Source organism: Lepisosteus oculatus, chromosome 6, assembly GCF_040954835.1.
Source record: "Lepisosteus oculatus isolate fLepOcu1 chromosome 6, fLepOcu1.hap2, whole genome shotgun sequence".
Lineage (NCBI taxonomy): Eukaryota > Metazoa > Chordata > Actinopteri > Semionotiformes > Lepisosteidae > Lepisosteus > Lepisosteus oculatus.
In genome coordinates this window covers 28,554,861-28,564,537 of record NC_090701.1, presented here as the reverse complement: position 1 = coordinate 28,564,537, position 9,677 = coordinate 28,554,861, and the positions used below count along the sequence as shown (strand labels likewise).

The window sequence follows — 9,677 nt, the reverse complement described above, 5'->3', positions numbered from 1 at the left end:
GTGTGACAGTCTTACTACAGTACATGTTTAACTTTTCAGCCAAATAATTAACTATTTTTATAAACATATATCACACTAATGATTTATCTATATTTTTGTCCCTTTTTTTCTATGGTACAAAATGCTGATATACTAGGTACAGTATGTTGTTATATCACCATGCTTATTTCTGCTTATTTAAATTAGCTCATATTTTTTTACCCGATCCATCCTGCATGCAGCTTTGTTTAATGTCAAAGCTGCTATTTACAAAATGTACAAAATGTGCTAACATGCACTTTTCTTCCAATCAGATGTAGTAAACAGCTCAGTTGGAGAGACTTGGTTATTACATGCTTGTAGAAGCCTTCTCCTTCTCTGGGTTAGAAATAAACATTCTAGAAGATAAGAGGAAAACATATTTTCCAGTAATAACAACACAATATATGTACAGATTTTCAAGATTTCTCATGGTAACTCTTCTGTGCTCTCAAGGTAACAGGTAGCAATGCTAGAAAATATAGCTAAAGTATCCTTTCTGGCACAACATGACTGTTGCTACAGTAAGTAACCTGAAGTGAAATCAGCTGCAAAATCTCAGCTGGCAAGCTGGTGCTTGTCTCAACGTCAGGCTATTCCTCAACTTTGCATTCTTAAAATGATAGGCTTATGTTTTGTGTTAACTGAGCTACAATGTACTCAGAGCATGTCCAATGACATGAACTCCATTTTTGTACTCCATAATGTCAACAAAAAAGCAATAATACGGCAGTAACTTTGCTTATTATTTATGTTTAAATATCGATAAAAATAACATCTTACACTGGCCCCTCAATTTTTAATATTTAATTTTTATCCCTACATTAAATTGTTAAAGGACTTTTCAGATGATGAAACCTCTGGACCTGTTTGACAGTGCTTTGCAATGCCTTACTAACCATAGCTTATAAGACTCACTAAATATATTGGAAAAACAACGTTAATTGACAGTAAGAGAAGTGTGCTTAAACAGAGAGCTGAAAACCCCACCTGTTTATCCTTCAGTAATCCTGTATAGCAGTAAAAGTCTTGTTAGACTTGCAATTTGTAACTGTCATATAGTTTTGTGTACTTAACACATGCTTTTAAAAAGAAACACATTTCACAATATCTACTGTAAAAGTATGATATCTACAGTATATCTGCAAAATGTTTTTTTTTTAAATTATCCATCTGTCATCCATCCATTTTGTAACCACTCTTTACTATATAGGGTCACAGGAATATATCAGAAATCAACAGACAAGGCAGGATGCACCCTGAAAAGGGCACCAGTCCATCACAGGCACATGAGGACACACTCACAACAGGCCCAATTTTCCCACAAGAAACTCACACTCACCAGTATGAGGGAAGAAACTAGAGCACCTAGTGAAAACCAGCATGAACACAGGGAGAATATACAGTACAAGCGCCAGGCTGATAGCACCCCTGGTCTGGAATCCATCTCCAGGCCTCTGCGCTGCAAGGCAGTAATTCTAACCACTGCACTACTGTGGCACCCATTGTCCTCTTATCCCTTTTATTATTTAATGTGTTCAATTAATAAGTTCTTAAAGATGCTACCTGAAATTATTTCAAAGTTGTCTTTATTGTTCTAATTTCAGATTTTAAAAACGTTTGTAGGCAAGCAGGAAATTCTACAAGTAGGTCACAATACAGTCTTTCCCTTATCTCAATGTAAAGTGTTAATATACTATACATTTAGCGATTTTTATCAGTATACTAATATATATTAATGTATTTAAAATAAAGTATGGAACATTATGTAGAATGAATAAGATTGTAAAGCATTTTCCATTTCCTATAATATATACAGTAACGTAACATATCATTGTATTCATTGTATGCATACAGTGTCCTATGCATTGAAGAAATCATAACTAGATATTAAGACACTAGATATTAAACTACAACTAATATAAATAATTACCTAACCTTTATCTTATTTTGACAAATACATTTTTCAATACTTTACTGTTATACAAAGAGGTACTTTGATTACAGTAGCAAGCTCTGATCATTCTCATATACACAAACTAATATTGACCAAAATAATTTACAACATGGTTATCCATATGTATCAGCATGCAGTTTGCCAAAAGCTAAACTTTAGTTACACAAGAACTAAATAACCAACATGCAGTAAATAGTACTCCTTGCTGTCTTTGGGTTCCCTTAAAGAAAGCAATACAAGTTGTATTTCTGTGACGCATTCTTTATACCAAGTTATAGAATGCTGCCTTATTGGATTCTGTCCTATTCCTGTCATTGAACCAGGATAATCATGTGCCTTTTTCCTAGTCTTTTGAGTGTCAGATGCCTCACATTATTCCAGCTCATCTGACATATTCAATAGTTCTCAAATCTGTTAAGCAGCAAATCCAAGGTTCAATTGACATAATGACACATTAAAGGAAAATACAGTGCTTTATTTTTCTAAACATATACATTTCCATACATGCCAGATCTCAATGAAAAATACCTGTCATTACACCAATCTGTAAACCCTATGAGAAAACAAAATATTGCCCATTACAGTACATACCCATTCTCACCCATTCTTTTAAAATAGTAGATTAGAACAAATGCTACTTAGAATCACTTGACCTCTTATCAGAAAATCAGCTTGGTTTTCACACAGATAGATTCAGTTTGCTGTAAATCCTAATCCAATGAGAACTAAACTACAGCATTTCAAAAGTCAGCAGTTTTATCCAGACAAACAGTATGTATAAAGTATATTTATTAAGGCTTTGACATTTTGTATGCACTGGGAGGGTTTGTTTAAATGTCCAGTACTCATTTCTATAGATGAAGTGTTCTGGAAAATACCAAGTTTTTGTTTAACGACAAAGATAGTGCCTGAGGTCGAGGCGCAATTTTATAGATGTTTATGTTGTCAAAAAGCATGACATTCAGTACTCATCCTTCTTTACTGAACTGAATAGAAATTTTGGCTCCAGTAAGATCTAATGTGTCTACTAAGACAGAGGAGGAACCTGTGTTATTATCGACAGTTAAGAGAGGAAATAAGAAAAAGTCCTTTTATTATGAATTACAAGATATGCTGAACTTAGCGTGAATGAGAAAGAAAGGGAGTTCACACTCCCTGTAAAAATATCTATCTGTAGTCAGTATCAATGAACTGAAATTATGTTATAATTTGTATTTAAAAACATATTTAAAAAAGCATTTTTACAGTAAATGTTTCTAACTAGGGGCAGCACTGTGGTACAGTGGTTAGCATTAGTATCAAGATCCTTGGATTAGTGCCAGATTTGGTGTGCTATCTGTGTGTCAGTTTTCCCCAACAGTATTTATATGGGTTTCTTCCAGGTGTTTCAGTGTCCTCCACAGTCCAAAGACAAACTGGTAGGTTAAGTGGGTTCTGGGAAAATTTATCCTAGGTGTGAGTGTGTTTGTGTCTGTGTGTGCCCTGAGATGGATTGGTACTGTATCCTGCCTTACCTTAAGCCTGTAGCTTGCTGGGATAGTCTCCAATTCAGCTCAGATAAGAAACAATGGGCCAATACTGAGGTAGCCAATGTTTCCAAAAACGTATTCTCTTTAAAACCTTGGCAGTAGTCTATAGCAATATATGCTATATTATAGTCATCTAAGTGACTATAAGCTTTCTTAGTTAAGCATGATCTTTCCAGGGTTATCCTTTTGTGTTGTTCCTTGTGGATGATATCTTTTCTTTGGCTTATTCCCATTTATAACTGTTTTTTCCACATGGGAATTATTTGTCAGATAAATGTCAATTGCTATAGTGAGAACAAAATATGACACTTAGCATAATAAAGTATTAAGGGTGCTGTTAAGAATTTAGAAGATCAAAAATAGATTTGTCTACTGTATGTGATGATAAGCTGTAAGTAATAACTAAAGTTGTTAGACAGAAACAAAAGTTTTATTTTTACAGTTTCATCAGCTTTATAAAGACAGAAGACTGAATAAATGATGTTGAATTTTAAAAACAGTAGATAACTGACACATACTAAATAATATAAGAGGTAAATAATATTGATATAGGATTATTGAGATTATATTACTATGTTTTTAATACTGTGAATATATGAACAATATTACTTATATAACATGATATAACATAACATATAACACTCCAGGTACACAGATTTCAAGTTCATAAAGCAGAATATGTAATAGGTTTATATTAACTTTTTCCAGGCTCTTCTAGAAATGTAGACGCAGCTGTTGTCTAAGGGTATTGGATTTGTCTTGTCTGAGTATTTGAAAAATAATGAATAAATTCCTCATTAAGAAAACCAAAAAAAAACATGAATAATGTTCACATGAATGATTATTTTGCCCTGTTTAACATCTATAGATTGGAGGAAGATGTTAATGTAGGAGAAAACATTCTTTAATAATTGAATACTCGAAAGTCTGGGCTTTCAAGCATTACATTACATGGTGTGGAAGGGAAAGTGGTGCTTTACTGCATGATCAGAATTGATATAATATGAATCCAACAGTTTTATTTTGAATACCATACCCAAAGACTTTAGTGATAGCCATGGACATGAGAAAAAAAAAAGCATAACGAGGTGGCTTAAGAAGTGGATGGTTGGTACTTTTCACAATGTGTGCCACTCAGGTGACGCTGACATTTGACAGTGTATCTGAAATGAAAGGTTCCGTGGTCTAGTGGGCAGCTGATGTATTGGCTGCCTTGTGTGGGATATACACGGCAGCTGCCAAGGAGGTCATCCTGCCAAATATCCTTGTCCCAAACTTCAAATACAAGCGCATGCCCAATCTCCACAGAGTCAAAGATGAATGTTTTTAACCAGAAAGGGTTATTGTCCTCACTGATGAAGTGTGTCTCTCTGTAATTGCCATCATACCACATTTTCACAAAGCCATCTGCTCCTCCAGCATAGTCCCCAAATAAATCAGAGGCTCTGTACACAAATACCTCCAATTTGCCCCACCTTCGGTTTCGTGGACAACAGTTGTAGTCCATATTGCGTTCCCACACACAGGGTTGAATCCCAGCAATACCTGTTGGAAGACTATTGTCCTGGATATATTCTCTCACTGCAGTTTTCAAGTTGGCACTGATGACTGGATCCCTGACCAGCTCGTGAAGTGGATAGAGGGAGTAGGCGAAAATATCTGGGCTGTCCTTCAGGCTGTTCAGCCATTCACTGTAGGCTGAAAGATTAAACTCGGAAAAGAGAATGTCTGCAATACGTTTTTTCCCTCCCATGACTTCCATCATGTGAGTCATGAACCCTGTGTAGAAACCCATCCTGTTGTCATGGTTTTGCAAAATGCTCCTGCATTTGCTGCTGAGACCGTTGGCATTGATCCCCAATCCGATGCTCAGTACAGCTCCCAGGCACTCCTTGATCTCAGAAAGGGAATGACCATTCAGGGAGGCCAGGCAGGTCCGGATGGCAGAGATTTGTCTCACTCGACCTCCCAGCTGGACATTCCTGATGTAGTGAGTGCCATAAATGTCAATGAGGCGCCGGTATGAGGGTTTGGTGTTGGAATCATACTGCTGCGGTAAACTTCGTATGTGTTTGGAAAATTCTGCAGTAAGTTGGGGATCCTCAGTCAGCCGGTAACTGCAGAAAGGTAGGGAAAAAAGGAATTAATTGAGGTAAATATACAATGCAGGTCCACATATGCAGCATGCAGATTTTATTTTGGAACAGTACAAAGGTGGGATAATTTATAGGACACAGATTTAAAAGATATACAAACTAAACGTATAATACAAGATAAACAATTATCTATACATTATTTGTAAAGGTCCTTGAGTGTAGGCCTTTTACAGTCTCACTCATTCCTTGAAAGATGATGGATCAACCTTAATGGCAACTAAACAAATTGTTTAAGGAAATAATATTTGTTTCTATGTAAAAACACATCCTGAACAGCACACACTGTATTTCAAAACTAATGCTAATCTGGAAAAAGCATTTCTCCATATTCAATAATGCATCCTGAGATACAGAGTAATCCTGGCAGTTATTATAAGTAGAAAAAAAGTCTCTAATCTAATTAAAAAAAACATAGCCCCATTTTCTTTAATTTACTGCCAATCTTTTCAGTGCTCAAAAGTACTTCCTCTGTTTAAATTTACAGATTTTATATAAAACTATAGTCTTTGCTTTTCACTTCAGCTTAGACATTGGGCTACAACAGCATTGTATAAGGTAAGAATATTTGTTTCTTATTCTGTATCTCTGATGCAGAGGAAGTGACTTTATCGCTAATATAAAGTGATATCCCTGTCATTCTACCTCCTGACGGGTCCAACATACCGGAGCTGGAAATTCCTTTACCTTTGTGCACACAGACCTCACCTGTAGTATTTGCAGCTGACCTCATGGATGGCAAAGGACATTCTGTCTTGTCTGGAGTTGGAGAGGGCAAAGTGAGCAATATTTGATTGGCTCCCACCCAGGATTGCTGAGCCCACCGTGTTCAGTTCCAGTCCAACCCCCCAGTTGTTGTTGATGGAAGAAATTGAGTTTTTGATCACACTCTCAACGGAGGAGAATAACCCACTCGACAACTGATGGCGACAGTGGCTTAAGGAGCGCCAATCCAGTACTGACACAGGGAGCTTCTGGAGTTTACCTTCCTGGTGCTGGTTTTCACAGAGGGTGCAGGATCCATTACTCGTCAGGAAGGTTTTGATATCAATCATATAGGAACCCTTATGCTGCATTTTGACAACATCAAAGCCCTCCCCAGCCAGATCGTATCCAGGCACAAATGGAGCTTGATCACACTCTGAAAAATTCCCAGTCCTGCAGGCCAAAAGCCCGTACATCTGTGCCAGGATATGAAGAAGGCAGATGAAGAGAGATTGCCTGTGCTTGTTTAACGCCATTGCTCAGCCTTTCCAATCCTGGGAACCTAACCAAGCACTGTGGAATAGGCAACAAGGGAAGGAAAAAAAAAAGATAACTTAATTGTCTTGATATTTCTACACTTTATTTTTTTCAATTCACATGACCTGCAGTATAAGTAAATGAAAAAAACAACATCTTCTTTACATAAACTGGTGCACTGGTGTTTACAGCTTTAAGACCGTTATATGTTGTTAGAACTTATGTTAAAGACATAAACAATATTAAAATTAGATAGCCGTAATGGTGGCAAATCAACATGTAACAATGAATAAAAGGTTTCAGACCTTAGTGGTTCAAGACGTTTCCCTCTTGTCACTGGTACAAAGAACAATCTTGCAGAAATTTCAAGCTTTCAAAAACTTAGATTTCAATGTCGTATGATAATTCTACATTTGCTAATAACAAAATAAAGATTCTATGTTTTCTTTTCAACATCTCTCTCAGAGAAAGTGCTAGTACACTCAATGGCTGTAGAGGGACAGCTTTGGCCTAGTGCACCACTTAATAATAATAATAATAATAATAATAATTGCTTACATTTATATAGCGCTTTTCTGGACACTCCACTCAAAATGCTTTACAGGTAATGAGGACTCCCCTCCACCACCACCAATGTGCAGCATCCACCTTAAACAAACTTAAACAAACACATTCCTTTCTTTTGTTGTATGAAGATATTTCCTACACGGTAAAACTTTTCAGTAGTTTCCTCTATTATCTGGTACCACAGAAATCAAAACTGGAGGATTTCGACAGCTTCTAAAACCTCTGTTTGTTCAGCTTAATTGTCCTTCAGGCTCCTGATGAGACAAACACTTTTAGAAGAGTTTTTAATCCTACCTGACTGTATGAACTTTCTGTCCAGATATCCAAAAATGTCACAGGCTGCTTTCTAGCTTTTACGGTAAATTTGACACTTTCTTGTATAAGGATGGAAATAGAACTCTGCAGTGATAAACATACCTAAAGAAATTACTAGATTTATTATTAAAAAATACATCCAGGCTGAGCAAAATGCCAAAGTACAATACCACACACTGGCACACAGTCTGAGCTGTGATTTCTACAATGGCTGACTAACAGACGATAAATATTGCATCCATATGGACAAAGACGGCCCTGCCCTGTATCTGGCTGCTGTCCTAGAACTGCAGAGTCAACACAGACTGTGTGCTCGGCCCTGGAGCAGAACTTTTGCTATTTCCATAACTCTGTCGCTCAGGGATGTGCCAGTCAGCGTGCTGTGTGCATATAAGCAATTAACTGCTTCCTGGGCACTGTTCCCTGTACTTTCCAACTGCATAACTATAAACCAAATGTTTATAATGTATTTTGTTCTATGAAGTGACAAGAGAAAGTTTCCCAAGAAAAACGCTTTGTTTATAAAAACTCCTTCAATAATTCAGTCACATGAGGACAAATGCACTTAAAAATGAACATACTTCCTTGTTCTGAATATATTTGATTTACTTGACAGATTTTTTATCCACAGCATACAACATGCTACAGGTACAATTTATGCACACAGGCCTTTTATTACAGCAATCTGAGAGAAGTACCAGGTTCAAGGTCACAGCAGCATCGACCCACCCACCTGTATTACTTCTTATGCTTTATTGATTTATTTAAGATGACCAACACAGAACCATGTAATATTCAAAAATACATAATAATTATTTTAATAGTACTGTAGCGGCAATGCTTGTTAATAAGATGGAATTAAGTGTTGCTGTGCTTTCCCAAATGAGGCTCCATCTCTCTCTTCATCTCTGTGGTGCAGCCATAGAGAAACTATTAATGCAGGCTGATTTAAAGATGTTTTCTTTTGATAAGGGACAGCTCCAAAAGGGGATGCACTTAGCTAAGCCTGGCTATCAGGATCAATGGTCATCCATTGGCGCCTATCTGTCTAGGGAGTGCCAGATGGACATCTGGACTGCATTCCTAAGTGTCAGGAGTAAGTGACTCATATCTCACCTTGATCAACCAATCAGGGACTGGTAGGGCCGAGTAACCCACGTGGGACTCTGATGCCCATGGAACTTTCAGCCAATGAATGAGCTGAAGTTCCTACAGGTAAAAACAGGCAACACAGAGCTTCAAGAATTCTGTGGACAATTCTAAAGGGAATTCAAAGGAGAATTCCAGGGCAGGACGGCCCAGGAGCAGAAGGCTCCCAAGGGCAGGACATTCTCGCAGCGCACCTCCTGACCATCCTGAGACTCAGCCCGGACAATCACGGAGCGGTCAGTGTGTCCGAGTGCCAGAACTTTCCTTTGTTCTAAGAGTCGAGAGCGGAGGTTGCCAGAGAGTAACCAGAGGATCCACCCGAGGTTAGCAAGCCTCATGGACAGGTCGGAACTGTGGACAGCTGAATCACTATTTAGAACGAACGCTTCATCAGGAACGAACCAGTCCTCTTCCTGACTTGCTGGGACCCACAGTCATCTTTTCTCCTGTGCACAAACTGTGCTAGTTAAAGCCAACACTAACTAGCCAGTCAGTGAGCATCGTCGCAAGCTGCACAGACAGCCTGGCACCGAGCCAGAGAGCGCGGATTCGACAGCAACAGCCTGCAACTGTTTCTTTGAACCCCCAGAGATTGGATGAGTATTCAACTTCAATGCATTACAGCTCGAGAATTCAATTGTTATCCCAACCAGTTGATATCAATTTAATTCCTAAGAGTTATGTACTTGTTTTGAGTATCCAATTTACGAAACGGTCTAAATGAATGATATACCGAACGTATGTCCT

At 37.8% G+C, this 9,677-nt stretch overlaps 1 protein-coding gene across 2 annotated transcripts; it reads right to left on the bottom strand.

Annotated features, from left to right (window-relative positions):
* Positions 1-3,934: 3,934 nt before the first annotated feature.
* On the bottom strand, positions 3,935-7,979 carry prf1.5 (perforin 1.5). Of its 2 annotated transcripts, XM_069190810.1 has the most exons (4): positions 7,761-7,979; positions 7,458-7,557; positions 6,366-6,935; positions 3,935-5,621 (listed from the first exon to the last, which is right to left on the bottom strand). In XM_069190810.1, the coding sequence occupies exons 3-4, from the start codon at positions 6,896-6,898 to the stop codon at positions 4,598-4,600; spliced, it is 1,557 nt and encodes a 518-aa protein (XP_069046911.1). In that variant the 5' UTR covers positions 6,899-6,935; positions 7,458-7,557; positions 7,761-7,979; the 3' UTR covers positions 3,935-4,597. The 2 variants fall into 2 exon arrangements, with proteins under 2 accessions (XP_069046911.1, XP_006634282.1); XM_006634219.3 differs by having other exon boundaries at positions 7,458-7,979.
* Positions 7,980-9,677: the final 1,698 nt, after the last annotated feature.